The following is a 13799-nucleotide window of genomic DNA, read 5'->3' as shown; positions in this document are numbered from 1 at the left end:
CACCACTTTGTCTTGCTCCCTCCTCCAGGGAATCCTCTTTTTCTCTTTGCTGGAGGGACACCCCTAAACTGGGACCCCAGCGGGTCACTGAGGGACAAGTGTCGGGAGGCATTGGCAGCGGAAGAAATGGTAGGCATTTGCAAATGTACTGGTGGGAAACAGGGTCGAGCCCCCATCTGACGGCTCAGAGCCCCCTCCCAGCTAGCCAGGGAGCCCAGGGCCACCTTCCTCCCCAAGACGAGAGCTGACCCTCCCCTGGCCCTTGTCCCAGCAGCCCCCGGCGGCGCCGCAGCTGCTGTCTCTTTAAGGGCCTCCCCCTCCCTCTTTCTCTGCTCCCCCCATCTCTGTCGCAGCCGCCGCTGCTGTGGCTCAGAGCTGCATGGGAGACGCGCTGCAGGTCCGGTTTCTTGGTGTCTGGTCGGTGCCATCATCCCCCACCCCTCCCCCGCCCTCCCCAAGCTGGTGACTCCCCCTCCCCCTCCCCCTCCCCTCCGAGGGGGCAGGGGGCTGGGCATGAACTCTCTATAATGCCCCGTGCAGCCTCCGGGGCCGGGCAGCGGGGACCGTGGCAGCAGCGAGAGGCGGGAGAGCCGTGCTGACCGCTGACCACCTGCCCGGCCACTCCTCTGTCTCCCTCCCTCCCACCTCCTTCCCTCCCTCCCTCTCCCTCCCTCTCAGGGCTGGCACCACAGTCCCACCCCGCCTTCTCGGGTCCTCCCAGCCTCTCCACGTAAGCCCCCCCTCCCCACCTGCCTCTTCTCTCCCTCCCCTCCCCCACCCGCATCCTCCTCCTCCGGTACCCTCTCCCTCTCTGTCCTCTGACCAAGTCCTCTCCTCCCGTCGCGCTTCCAGCCCTCTGGCCAGCTGCCTCCCGCTCCCTTTCCCGGATCCTCCCTCTCCCCAGCCTCTCCCCATTTCCCCAGTCTCATCTAACTCCCATTCTCCCTTCCTCTGGTCTGACTCGCCTGCCCCATCCCGTCCCCGCCCTGTCCCCTTTGTGCCCCTTTTTCTTTTTCTCTCTCCTTCCCTGGTTTGGTGTCCCTTCTCCACCTCGAACTCCCTTCAGCTCGGCCTCCCTGCCCCCTCACGGCCTCTCGCTTCCCTGCCTGAGGCCTGAGCCACCATGCTGACCCCAATGGTGGCTGGGGGGGTGGTGTTCCCTGGTCTCTTCCTCCTCTCCAAGAACACGCTCCAGCGGCTGCCCCAGCTGCGCTGGGAGGAGGCCGACGCGGTCATTGTCTCAGCCAGGTAAACTGCCTCCCTTCGTCTCAGCCCCTCTCCCCTCCTCAAGCATTATGGGGGTGGAAGGGATCCCATCCTTCCCTGGACCCTTGGCTGATGGGGGATTGGGGGTTCCTGAAGTGATTGGTGGGCTTTATCTGCAAGCTTCCTTCCTCCCTCACTGCCTTACTCGCCGTCCCAGGAGACCTCGTCCAAACCCAGCCATCTGGTCTACTAGTATCCAGACTGCTTTTCCTTCCTTTCCCCCATTCACCCTCCCAGCCTCCAAAACAGGGCCAGCGTGTGACTGAAACATTCCTCTAAGATATTAGGGAATAAGGCAAGGGGCAGAGAGCTGTGTATTTATTGTTCAGGGCATATGTTTGAGGGCACAAGGGACAGAGGAGTGAATGGTTCAACTCAGTACAACACCAGAATAAGGGCCAGAGTTGAGGAGGGGAGCATGGGGGCAGTCAAAGAGTGAGTGGGAAAGTGGCCAGGGGGAACTTGAGGTCACTGAGGGGCCAGGTGATGAGTGGCATGACTGGGTGGCTGAATGTTGCAAGAACAGGCCCAGGGCTCCCCCTTGCCATCCAGTGCTGTTCCTTTCCTGCCTCTCCCTGGGAAGAGACCTTGTTATCAGCACCGTCTCACCTCAAGATGACCTCCCTGGTCATGAGAAGAGGGCGACTCAGTGTCCACAACTGAGGGAAGGAAGATGGCAGTGAGGAGTTGGGTGGACTGAGGAGTAGCAGCTGGGCAAGTCCCCTAGCCTGAGGCTGGGGGAAGCCCTGGGCAAGCCAGCCTCAGGCAGAGATGGGCAGAGAGTGGCCCAAGAGGTGCCCGAGTCCAAAGCGCAGTAAGTGGACACTAAAGAGGAGAAACTGAGATCTGCGTCTCCTTTGTCTACCACGGCTCCCTCTTTCGCCCTAGGCTAGTGTCCTCTGTCCAAGCCGTCATGGCCTCCACAGCTGGCTACATCGTCTCCACCTCCTGCAAGCACATCATTGATGACCAGTAAGTGCCATGAGACCGCCTTTGCCCAAGTTTCCAGCAGCCTGTGTATGTGTGTGACTCCCGAGTACCCCAGGTCTTCTACGGGACTCATTCAATGGTCCCCGAGCCCTTCACTTGGGACTGAGCAAGTTAACTGCATTAGCTGCAACTCAACACCCAGGGATAAATTTATCCTTTTCCTGTCCTTAAAGGTCAGAACTAGGAGGAGAAGGAGTGGCGATCAGAAAGGATTGTCAAAGCAGCCCCTAGGCTTCCCGGCCTCTCATACCCTCATACTAGTAGGTCCTGTGTGTCCTTCCCTCCCGACTTCTTCCCACCCTTACATCCCTCAGACCCCTTTTCTAACCAGCACCCACATGGGGTGCCTTCCTCCTCATGCTGGGCTCACCCCTCACTTCCTCCCAGAACCCAGGTGTCCAGTCCCAGCGCTGGGTACAAGAGAGAGACAGAGGAGAGAGATGACAGAGACAAGGCCACTAATGGTTAGGCAGTGGGGGAGGGGGAGGAGAAGGGTGAAGAGGCCAAAATTTGGCACTGGTAGCTGCTGCAGTGCCCGGTGCTTGCCAAAAAAGCCCAGGCCTGAGGAGGAGGTGGGGCTGCCAGAGGAAGGAGAGGGGCCCTGTCCGTGGTGCTGACGGGCCGGCTCCAGGCGACCCACGGGCTGCTGCAGAATTGCCTGGGAGGGTGCTGAAGACCCCCCACACCTGACTTCTGGCCCTGACCCCCTTCTCTGGTGACTGTGGGGCCACAGGAACGTTGTCTGGATGACCCTGACCTGGCGTGCCCCTCTTTCTCTACAGATGAGTTCCCTTATCTGTGGGGTGAGGTACATCCCTTCCTGGAAGTGCTGCCATGAGGAGGAACTGAGCTGTGTGTCAAATGCCTAGAGCAATTCTGGCTGCCGCACAGTGGGTGCTTAACCCTTCCTTCACATCTTGGTGACTTGGGTTCCTCTTGCCCTCTTCGCTTCTTCCCCACCCCTGGGTCTAAAATGAGCCTGGATCCCCAGGCTTATCCTGCTCTTGCCTTCTCACACAGAGGTCACCTTTTGGCTCTTACATTTCCTTCCCCCAACTCAGGTCTGTTCTCGTCCCTCCCCCTTTAATCCTCAGGTGGGTGTCCAAGATCAGGGTTAATGCGGGGACAACAGCTGTTCCTACTTCTGAGCACCTAACTGCTGAGAGGGTGGGGATGGGCTTAACTCTTCAAGGTGCAGCGCCGGTCCTGGCCCTCCCTTCCCACAAGCCACTCAGCTCCTGGGGCCAGCTCTCCCAGCCACTCCCACTGTAACTTCTCTTGGGACAGTTTGGGCTGCCTGTCCTCCTCCAGGCCAATCTGGCCCAGGACTTGCATTCTGTTATCTGTTTTCATCTCGCCCCATCCTTCGCTGCGCTACCGCCCCCCCTCCCCCCCCCACCAGGCCTCATTCCCCTTCTCCCTTCAGCAGCTCCTCATATTTTGTCTCCACTCTCGTTCTGCATCACTTTGGCTGACTTTGCTTTCATCCCTCCGCCTTGCTGGGCGAGTTCCCAGGGCCCTACCTCCCTGATCTCCCACTCCCACCTCAGAGCTGCCACAGGGCTACAGGATTGAAGAGACAGTGTCCAACATGCTGAGTCAAGAAGAAAAATGCAATGTTGCACATTCATGCACTTTTCATTTTTGTTTACTCCCAAAGTACACAGAACTTTCTCTGCTCTTGGCTCCTTTCGCTCAGCGTTTTCGCCTTAATGCTTGGCTGTACCTGAAAAAACAAGAGGTTGGACCACATTCAGGCGGAACAACCAGCACTGAAAGCACCACTAAATCCCTAGCAAAGGCCCGTCTGTGACACCTGTCTCGAATCTTCTAGAGACAGTGGGGCTCTAGGCAAAGGCTGTGGAACCAGACTTCTCTCATGGTTATTCTTTGGCCAAGTTACCTAATCTCTCAGTTTCCTCGTCTGTGAGATGGGGGTGATAACCATACCTACTTTGTATAGTTTTTTGTGGGGAGGGAATAAGTTTATGTATGTGAAAGGTTTTAGCTATTAGGACAGCGCCTGCTTGTAATAAGCAGTCAATGGATGTCGGCCACTATGATCCCTCTCCACTGCTCTTGCCTCTTCTGCTGTTATTTGTCCTAACCTCAGCTGTCTCTCATATCTTGCCGGAACTTGCTTTCTCACTCTCACACTGCCCTATGGTCTGTGGCTGTCTTTGGGTATCTTTTCCCTTTTCTTGCCTACCATATTGCAGAAAGAGAGAGAGAAGAATGAATGAATGAATGAATGAATGAATGAATATGAAAAATGGGTGGGCTCTGAGATCAGACAGTCTGGGTTTGAATTCCAGCACTACTACCTACCAGCGGTGTGACGGTGTGACCTTGGGCCAGTTTCTTGCCCTCTACCCTTGGGTTCCGTCATGTAACTCGAGAGTCCACTCTCGCCTCAGGGTTGTTGTGAATATCACTTGAGATCTGACTCATGTGGCACATCCAGTGCTGACTGTGGCACCTGGTGGCTGCTCTGTCCCTCTCCTTTCCTCTTTGATCTCTCTCTCTCTCTCTCTCTCTCTGCCCAACAGACACTGGCTTTCCTCTGCCTACACGCAATTTGCAGTGCCCTACTTCATCTATGACATCTACGCCATGTTCCTCTGTCACTGGCACAAGCACCAGGTCAAGGGGCACGGAGGGGACGAAGGGGGGGCCAGAGCCCCAGGCAGCACCTGGGCCGTGGCACGCGGCTACCTGCACAAGGAGTTCCTCATGGTGCTCCACCACGCTGTCATGGTGCTCGTATGCTTCCCGCTGTCAGTGGTGAGTCGGGGTGTAGAAAGCCAGGGTCTCTTGTCCTGCTCATGCCAGCAGGAACCGGGGAAGCCCTGTGGCCGGGTCTCAATAGCAGGACAGGTTCGGGAGAGTCTCCACAGAGGGTTTCCTGAGCACCAGACCGGCCCGAAACAGAGTGAGGGTGTGGGGTCAGCCTGGCCTGGGCTGGACATGCCCAGCCGTGGTGCTTGGGACCTGTGGCTGCATGTCTCTGAGCCTCAGTTTCCTCATCTGTGATATAAGGGTGAGCGATCTCACCTGCAGGATGACGGTTGGAGGGATACAGTGAGTGATGCTCGCAGCTTTGCTGCTATACGCACGTGTTCAGACTTTCAGGGTCAAGCATCTCCGCAAGTGGCCAAGAGGAGACAGGGAGGGAGTCCAGGGTGAGGCCAAGCTATTTCCTTCCTCTCCTCGCAGGTGTGGCGTCAGGGCAAGGGAGATTTCTTTCTAGGCTGCTTGCTGATGGCTGAGGTCAGCACCCCCTTCGTCTGCCTTGGCAAGATCCTCATCCAGGTGAGAGGGTACCTGAGGGTGTAGCGGGCCCCACGGGAGGGCAAACCTGGGAGGGGCTACAGGCTGGGGTCGGGGGAGGCAGGGCTCTGGGGGGCTGAGTGGGGGCAGTGGGCCGAGGGTGGAGCCCCTCGCCCCGCTCACTCTGCCCCCTGCCCGCCCGCAGTACAAGCAGCAGCACACTCTGCTGCACAAGGTGAACGGGGCCCTGATGCTGATCAGCTTTCTCTGCTGCCGGGTACTGCTCTTCCCCTACCTGTACTGGGCCTACGGGCGGCACGCCGGCCTGCCGCTGCTCGCCGTGCCCCTCGCCATCCCGGCCCACGTCAACCTGGGCGCCGCGCTGCTGCTGGCCCCCCAGCTCTACTGGTTCTTCCTCATCTGCCGCGGGGCCTGCCGCCTCTTCAGGCCCCGGGGCTCCCCTCCGCCCTCCCCTTGTCAGACCCAGGACTGAGGGTGGGGCCGGGGGACCCTCCCCATCCCACCCCTTGGGGACGGGACTCTGGGGCCGCTGGGCAGGGGGTGGGAGCCAGGGGCCTCTTGCCCTGACAGCCCGGGGACTGACAGATCGACTCTGAAGGGGCCGAGGGGCGGGACATCTGCCCTCAGGGGCAGAGGGTCAGGGACCAGGTGAAAAGGAAGGCAGGGAGGGGGAACCTCTTCTCCCAGCAGTGCCTGAGCTGAGGGTAGCAAGCCCCTTCCTGCGCGGCCCCCCTTCTCCCGTCACCAACCCTGGGGCTCTGCGGGGAGCAAAGGACCAGAGGAAGGGGGCATCACTTCCTATCCACTGAGGGCTAGAGGGCCGTGGGGAGACTGACTCAAGGGGACCAGGACTCGGAGAATGTGGGGGAGGCCCTGCTATCAAGGCCATCCCAGCCCCCCTGCTGCAGACTCCTCTCGGTTCCCCACCATCTGGGAGGGAGGGGACACCCTAACTATCCCCCCCACCCCCACCCCAGGCCTCGCTTGGGGCTAGCTGCCTCCACTTCTCCTCCCTAGGGAAGGCCAGCCTAAGGAATCTTATTTATTTTATTTATTCACCCAAATTCATACTAGTTTGTAGGGATGGGTGGAGGGAGGTGGCTGCTACCCCCCAACCTTCCCAGTGCTGAGCAACCCCGGGGGCGGGCGAGGGGCACCCAGTCCCTTCCCCATTAGGCTGCACATCTTGCCCTCGGGCCCTGGCATGTCCCTGGTGCTACAGACCTCTCAAGGCTTCCTCCAGTCTGGGGTCAGGGGACCCTGGGAGGTGCTTTACAGACCGCTAATAAAGACGATCTGCGTGAACGCCACCAAGGCCCTCTTCACCCAGTTCTTTGGTGCTGGGAAGGGTGGGGGGGGGTCTGGGGACAGAAAGCACAGATGACCACAGGACGGGGCAGGACCCCTGGATGGCTACCGAGCAGTCAGGGAAGAAAAAAGCAGACTTGTATTCATCAGCGGGAAAGGAGGGCAGGTTTGGGCACTCAGGGCAGAGTGCAAGGCCCTTGTCCGGCTCCTTAGGCCCCTTTTTGGCAGCTCCTATGGGGTATGAGATCAGAAGTGGGAGGCCACGCCCTGCCTCCCTAGGCTTTGGGGTCCTTCAGCCTCTCCCAAGGAAAGCTGGGGTGGGGCGGGAGGCCGGTAGGGGCCGGGGGGGGGGGCTTACATGTGTGTGCAGAACTGGAAAAGGAGGAAGAGGAAGGCCACTACCAGAGCACCCACTAGGATGTGATAGAAGAACTCAGAGTTGTATCCTGTTAGACAAGAAGGGGGAGATGGGGACCCTGGACTCACCTCCAATTGGAGGGCCAAGGGCAGCTCTTCTCCAGACCCCAGCAAGGAAGGAGGCCGTCTCAAGCTGGTTCATACCTGAGTTAACAAAGATGACGGGTTTCTCTCCAATAAACCGGGCCACGGCCAGGAGCCTGGCTTGGTCTGAGTCCGGGTAATCAAAGAAGTCAGGTCTGTCCAGGAAGAGCACAGACTCTGCTCCCCGGGTCAAGGTGTTGGCCCTCTGTGGGCTGGGTGCTAGGGAGCAAAGTCTACCTCAAGAATCCAGCAGACCCATGCCCTCTACCCCAAGAAGCTGAAGCCAACCCAGGACCCTGTCAGGCCACACGGCCTTAGTGTGGCTATGGAGGGGCTTGATTTTGTTCCAGGAATCTCTCAAGGATCAACTGAGCTCTCCATGAGAAGGCCCATGCTGGATGGAGAGAAATGTGGAGGGCAAGAGGAAGGCCCAGCCTTGGCCACCCAGCTCCTCGGGCAGACTGGCCCTTTAACCCCCAAGACTTTCTCCTTCCCGCGGCTCCCGGGACAGCTTCCCACCTGTTTCTATGGCCCCCAGCCCCAGCAGCCACACCCACACCCAAGCCCACAGCCACAGCCTCATGACTCCTCTCCTCCTGTGACAGGGGTGGGGGCTCTGTGATGTCACAGCCTGGAGCCATTCTGATCAGGAACTCCGGGTTGAGGGAAGAAAGTACTGGAAGCTGGACGAAGAAGAGGTGCATTTGTGTGTGGCAGGCAGTTCTTCCTGGAGGGAGGGCAGGGATAAACATCTCCAGTTACCCCTGGATCCACCGCTTAACACAGACGACTTATTTACCCATCACAGCAAGCCTGCCTGCATTATACAGAAAAGGGACAAAGAGGAGCAAAGAAAGCAATGTAGGCAATGCACACTTCCCAGGGGTGTGCATCTTTCTCTCGGACGCTCCCCTTTGCCTTGTGTCACCAAATTCAAGGGCCTAGGGATCTCTTAGGGGTCCATTGAGGAAGACCCTGGGGTTGGCAGCCAAGAGAAATAACAGGCTTGTATCACTAGGTGGCAGCAGCGTCCACGTTTGTCTGTTTCCCTAAGGCCCGGCCCCAGCTCTTCCAAGCCCTCCTCCCACCTCTTCCCGCAGGTGCTGCAGGAAAAGGTACTGCAGGGGCGAGGGTTGTCAGAGGAACCCCCCCGCCTCCCCTCCCCCCGCCCATCTCGACGCGGGTCTCTTGGTCACCCACAGAGCCCTCGCAGGCTCCGCTCTCTGGGTGGGCTCCCCCAAGGGCCCTCCCATTTCCCATTTCCAGTCCCTGCTTTTCTCTATTTGTCACTTCCCAACAGCCACTTTCCGTCCTGCAGGCCCGTCTCAGCCTCTAAGAGTTAGCTCCCCTCGGATTGGCAGGTGGGCCTGTCTGTCACAGATGTGTCCCGCCCCACCCAAACCCAAGGACACTTCAGGGTCTCCTCAGTTCCGACTACACAATTGCCTGTTCAACAATCTCTGACGGTGGCAGTTCCAGGACTTACCCCCACACCAGGCATGGGTCTGTGGTGGGTTGGGACGTCCTCTGCCCTACGATGGAGGCACCCCCCTCCACTGGATCCCCACCCCTCATCTTTCTTGCCCTCAGGGTCTACCCATCTAGTCTCCTCCCCTTAGTCTTGGGAGGTCCTTGCCGTGCTCAACTTCTATTTCCTAAACCATAAAGCCCAGAGAGAAGAAAATGGGGGGGGGGGGGGGGGAGGCAGACTAACATCTATGGGACCTCCTGTGGGACTGTTTCCCTTTCACTTCTCTCCCCAAAGTCACAGGCATGGGAGGAGCAGGGGGATGGCTGGGGGGAGGAGTGGGGGGGTGGAGCAGGGTTCCCACCCCAGGCCTGTGTGCAACTGCTCCCCATCCTCTCCCTCGTTTAGCTGGGAGAAGGGGTCCAGAGCCTTTGGCCATTGGCGTGAATCTTACCGTTTTCTCAATTGCCCCAAAAGGATACAGCTGTCCTCTCTACCAGGAAAGGCCCTTTAGACACAGGCAGTGAATTATCCGTTCATTTATTCATCCAATCATTAGGTACATGTATTGAGCTCCTGCTATGTGCTGGGCTCCATGTATGGCTTCAATAGAAATCGCCAGGGGACGGTCTCTGACCTCAGGGATCACAGGGGCGAGAACTCAGAGTATAGACGGACAACCCCTCGGGGCTGTCTACACTCGCTGTCTCCGCTCCCTCACCTTTAATGTATTCTTCAACCCCTCCCAACCTGGTTTGGTCCCCACCACTCCACTGAGGCCACTTTTGCCAAGTCTACAAATGACCCTTTAACTTGCCAAATCTAAAGGTTACTTCCTCTGTCCATTCTGTCTGTCTCTCAGCAGGGTGCGCCTGTCCCTGCCTCACCAGTTTTCAGGGTTCCTCCTTCTCCAGCCAGCTCAGCCTTGGACCTTCTCCTTTCTGTCTATATTCTCTCTCCCTAGGTGATCTCATTCAGTCTCATGGCTTTAAATACCATCTATATGCTGGTGACTCACAAATGTATATTTCCAGCCTAGTCCTCTCCTCTGGGCTCCAGCCTCCTCTACCCAACTTCCTGCTTCGTGTCTCTGTACGTCCAAAACCATCTCGAACTCAATAGATCCCAAATGGAGTTCTTGGTTCTCCTATCACAAACTGGCTCCTGTTTTCCAACGCTGCGAACAGTCTCATTGTTCATCTAGATGCTCTGCTCCACACAAACACCCAGGAGTCAGGTCAACCCCTCCCTCCCTCCCCCCCCCCACCTCCTGACAAAGCCATCATCAGGACCTGTTGGCTCAATTTTCCAACATGAATCTCAAGTTCGCCCACTTCCCTCCCCCTCCGCTGCTGCCCACTGTCAACCCCATGCCTCCTCTGGTATTTCAACAGCCTGTAGACTGGTTGACTTCTCTCTGTTCACTCTTCCCTCAGGGAGAACAAACCAGAACACTCGGATCCACCACTTAAAACCCTCCAATGGCTTCCCGTGATGCCTAGTGAATTATGAACTTCTTACCCTGACCTGCAAGGCTCTTGCCCAGCCCTGTCCTCCTCCCCACCTCAGCTCTTGCCGCGACCTTCCTCCCTTGGCACATGCCACCCTTTGCACATGCCTGTGCCTATGACACGCTTGCCCTCGCACTTGAACCGGCCGACTTCTCCTATCTCCCGGGTCTCAGCTGAGAAAACACTTCCCCTGGGAAGGGAACTCCCACGGCCTTTTGACCATCTCCCGTCACCGCATCAATCTCACTGCACTGGAGGTGTCTCTTTGTCCGCCTCCCCTACAAGGCTGTGAAGCTAGAGATCATTGATCTTGGTCACAGTTGTCACCAGAGTATACAGTAGGTGTTCCATAAATATTTATCGGCTAAATGGATGGAAGAAAACCTTTCCACCTGTGAACATGCCGGGGCTCAGCACTGTCTGCCATTTCCCCTGCTATTGGCTTGAGCTCCAGCTTTATCCTGTGTTCCTCCAATAAGGCTTTGTGTAGCTGGGCTTCTGGGCCTGAGCTAAGCTGTGAAAAGGGGCCACAGTGGAGGAGGCAGGACCGCTGGCTTCTTTTCCAGCTTGCCCCTCCTCTCACGCAGACCCAGATCTGCCTCAGTCCAAACCTGCTGGCTCTGGTCCTCGACAGGGTCTCCGAGTCCTACTTCCCCTCTGATCCTGGACATCCCTGAAGGAAGCCTGATGGTTGCCTTTAAATACATATTATTTTAATGTATTCTTTTGAATAGGCAGGATATGTGCACGGTACAAAATTCAAAAGGTACAAAGGATGGAAAGTAAGTCTTTCCTATTCCTGTCCAAACCTCCCTCGCAGCAATCTCAGAGGTCAATGTAGTTACCACTTTCTTGGGCAGCCTTCCAGAGATAAGTTAGGCACACATAAACAAACATACATGAACTCTCTTCTCCTCATTCTGTACGTGCTGCCTTGCACCTTACTTTAAGTTAACCTGAGACCGCATGATGACTGTACAAGTACAAGCACAGGGGCCTCTTTCTTTGTCCTGGCTGCATACTATTTCATCGTATGAAATTGTGTCATCCTTGATTGAATGAATCCCCTGCCTGTGGACACTTAGGTTGCTTCCAATCTTTTGCTGTTGTAAACGCGCTGTGGTTAATAATCCTGAACTCCAACGGTTTTGCTCATGGGCCAGCATGAGGATAAATTCTAGGATTTATCTATAGGATAAAATTCTAGAAGCGGAATCTCTGGGTGGAAGAGTGTGTATTCGTCATCTTGGTATCCACCGTCAGAATGGCCTCCGCAGAAGGGGGTGCCCATTTACCCACAGCGTTGCACACGTTGTGTGTTAACAGATGCTTTGAGTTTTGTCATCTGGTAGGTGCTAAGTGCTATCTCAGTGTGGTTTGACTTTGCTTTTCTCTCATTAAAAAAAAAAATCATGCATTAAAAAAATACACATAACGGTCTTTCTTTCTTTCTTTCTTTCTTTCTTTCTTTCTTTCTTTCTTTTTTGAAGTAGACTCCATGCGCAGCATGGGGCTCAATCTCACGACCCCGAGATCAAGAGTTGGATGACCTACCAACTGAGCCAGCCAGGCACCCCAACAATATTTCCGTCTTAAGCATTTGCAGGCATACGGTTGAGTACTGTTGAGTATATTCACATGACTGTGCAGCCACATTTCTCTTACTTTAAAATCACAATACTTAGGGAGGCCAATTTAGTGCTAGGCCTGCTTGGGGTGGCCTCCATGGCATTCCCTGGTGGGGGGTGGGGGAGACAGAACTGTAAACAGGCATGACAAACCAGGGTGGTGAGAACTGAGTCTAAGATAGCACATTGGGAGCTAGGGGGTGTGGTGGGAATGCTCCAGAAAGGCTCCAAGGAAGAGGTGACCCAGGGTGACCCCTGAAGGAAGGGAAGGTCTTCCAGGCAGTGGAGGTCCTGTGAGCAAAGGTCGAGAGACCTCAGGGATCCAGGTGTGTTCTAGGAACTGCAAGAACATTCCTGCCAGCCAGCCAAAGGTCATGGAGGTGACAAGATGGGAGAAGCCAGGGTCTTGGGCTGGATGGCCTTGACGGCCACTGTGAGAACTCTGAGGACTCAGTCTTGGGCAGGGATGGCGGGGGTGGGGTTGGGGGATGGCGAGTTCAGGGCAAAGAAGAGCAAAGATCTCAGGCTGGAGTTTGACAGGCAGATGGCAGGGTTCAGGTGGGAAATGGCAGGCTGGTGTGGAGCTGAACTGCAAGGCTCAGGGGCATTCAGAGCGAAGCCGGACGGCCCTTCCCGCCTGATGGACAGAATCGGAGATGGCAGGGGGTGGGGTGAGGGAGGGTGGATCCCCAAGGGAGATGCCATCCCTGACAAGGGGACCCCGGCCTTCGGCCTTCAGAGGCTAGGGTGGGCCACAAGGAGAGACGCCTGAACGGCCACAGAGAAGATGCTCGGACCTGTTTCCTCCCTCAGACGGTGAGGCTCCCCAAGCCTGGCTCGGGGACCCCCAGATCCCAGGCCAGCGACCGCGGGCGGATCAGATCCCCTCCCCCTGCCCACCCCTGGGTCACTGCGGAACTGTAAGCCCCGCCCCTACGGGTCTGGGGATGGGGGGGGCCTGATTACCTACTCCCTCCCGGACACGCTCTCGGTGGGGGAGGGGCGTGAAGATACTGGGGGGAGGGGAAGGGGGAGGAGGAGCGGGCGTCGCCATGGCAACCAGGCGGGTGGTCGGGCCCCGCAGACCCGGCCTGGAAACGAGGAGACCACAGGGCAGAGAGGGCCGCCGGCCCGGCGCGGGGGCGGGGGCGGGGGCGGAGGCCCGGGTCCCCGGGGAGTTGGGGAACACCGGGCAATTCTCGCTGCCGGTTCCCGGTGGCGCAGGGAGCCCGTGTGTCTCCGAGTGTGTGCATGCGAAGTTCTCCGGGGTGGGTTTGTGCATGTGTGCGAGCGTGCACACGTGGGCGCAGGCGTGTGCGCGGGAGTGCCCGTGTGTGTGTGTGTGTGTGTGTGCACTCGCGTGCTCCCCTAAGTGTGCCCGGTGGACGCCGGCGGGAGAGTCCCGCCCCCTCCCCAGCCTCCGGCCGCCCCTCCCCGCCCCCCGCCGCCTGCGCCGGCTGCTTCCTCGCCTCCACCTCGCTCACCCCCTCCTCCTCGCACTTTCTCCTGCTCTCCCTCCCTCCCTCTCGGCTCTCACCACCGGACTCCGCGCTCTTCTCGCTGGCCGCCCCGGGAATCGCCGGCTGCCACCGCCCAGCCTGTACCCGCCATCCCCCCAGTGCTTGGGCACCTGTTGGAGGCAGAGACACAGGTGCAGAGGGCTGGGCCGCCGGGGGGCGTGAGGGTGACAGCGAGCGTGTGTGCTAGCTTCTGTGCCGACGGGGTGTTTAGCTCCCCGGAGGCTGCAATTTCTGCCTCCTCTTGGAGAGCCAGTCTCAGGAGGAGGCATCGGAGGCAGGGGTCCCGGGGTTGGGCTGCAGGGTTGGGGGGGGGGGG

The 13799-nt window shown here is 57.8% G+C and overlaps 3 protein-coding genes and 1 long non-coding RNA gene across 4 annotated transcripts in view; 2 read left to right on the top strand and 2 right to left on the bottom strand.

Moving 5' to 3' along the window:
* The first annotated feature begins 437 nt into the window (after positions 1-437).
* TLCD3B (TLC domain containing 3B) lies at positions 438-6857 on the top strand. The gene is made up of 5 exons (XM_040463146.1): positions 438-1248; positions 2155-2238; positions 4806-5040; positions 5473-5568; positions 5732-6857. The coding sequence occupies exons 1-5, from the start codon at positions 1124-1126 to the stop codon at positions 6017-6019; spliced, it is 828 nt and encodes a 275-aa protein (XP_040319080.1). The 5' UTR covers positions 438-1123; the 3' UTR covers positions 6020-6857.
* On the bottom strand, positions 3887-4799 carry LOC121022187 (uncharacterized). Its single transcript, XR_005786852.1, has 2 exons — positions 4585-4799; positions 3887-3982 (listed from the first exon to the last, which is right to left on the bottom strand). It is a non-coding gene; the product is annotated as an uncharacterized LOC121022187 (long non-coding RNA).
* Positions 6858-6971: 114 nt separating the features above from the next.
* Positions 6972-7963, bottom strand: CUNH16orf92 (chromosome unknown C16orf92 homolog). The gene is made up of 4 exons (XM_040463147.1): positions 7876-7963; positions 7417-7575; positions 7214-7301; positions 6972-7086 (listed from the first exon to the last, which is right to left on the bottom strand). The coding sequence occupies exons 1-4, from the start codon at positions 7937-7939 to the stop codon at positions 7065-7067; spliced, it is 333 nt and encodes a 110-aa protein (XP_040319081.1). The 5' UTR covers positions 7940-7963; the 3' UTR covers positions 6972-7064.
* Positions 7964-13408: 5445 nt separating this feature from the next.
* DOC2A (double C2 domain alpha) overlaps positions 13409-13799 on the top strand; it is a 5651-nt gene continuing 5260 nt past the window's right edge. Inside the window, exon 1 of the mRNA XM_040463126.1 lies at positions 13409-13614. The gene's annotated coding sequence lies outside the window, so the exon portion shown is untranslated. The remainder of the gene's footprint in view (positions 13615-13799) is intronic.

The sequence above is a fragment of the Herpailurus yagouaroundi genome, unplaced genomic scaffold (assembly GCF_014898765.1).
Source record: "Herpailurus yagouaroundi ecotype Mexico unplaced genomic scaffold, PumYag 379, whole genome shotgun sequence".
Classification (NCBI taxonomy): Eukaryota; Metazoa; Chordata; class Mammalia; order Carnivora; family Felidae; genus Herpailurus; species Herpailurus yagouaroundi.
The sequence above is the reverse complement of the archived record's forward strand: the minus strand, read 5'-3'. Positions and strand labels throughout refer to the sequence as shown.

Excerpts from the sequence above, each read along its gene's own strand:
- TLCD3B (XM_040463146.1), top strand. The coding sequence starts at position 1,124 with ATGCTGACCCCAATGGTGGCTGGGGGGGTGGTGTTCCCTGGTCTCTTC. Across the intron at positions 1,249-2,154 it reads GCGGTCATTGTCTCAGCCAG|GCTAGTGTCCTCTGTCCAAG; the intron begins GTAAACTGCCTC and ends CTTTCGCCCTAG. Across the intron at positions 5,041-5,472 it reads TATGCTTCCCGCTGTCAGTG|GTGTGGCGTCAGGGCAAGGG; the intron begins GTGAGTCGGGGT and ends CTCTCCTCGCAG.
- CUNH16orf92 (XM_040463147.1), bottom strand. The coding sequence starts at position 7,939 with ATGAGGCTGTGGCTGTGGGCTTGGGTGTGGGTGTGGCTGCTGGGGCTG. Across the intron at positions 7,576-7,875 it reads GCTGGGGGCCATAGAAACAG|CACCCAGCCCACAGAGGGCC; the intron begins GTGGGAAGCTGT and ends TTTGCTCCCTAG. Across the intron at positions 7,302-7,416 it reads CGTCATCTTTGTTAACTCAG|GATACAACTCTGAGTTCTTC; the intron begins GTATGAACCAGC and ends CTTGTCTAACAG.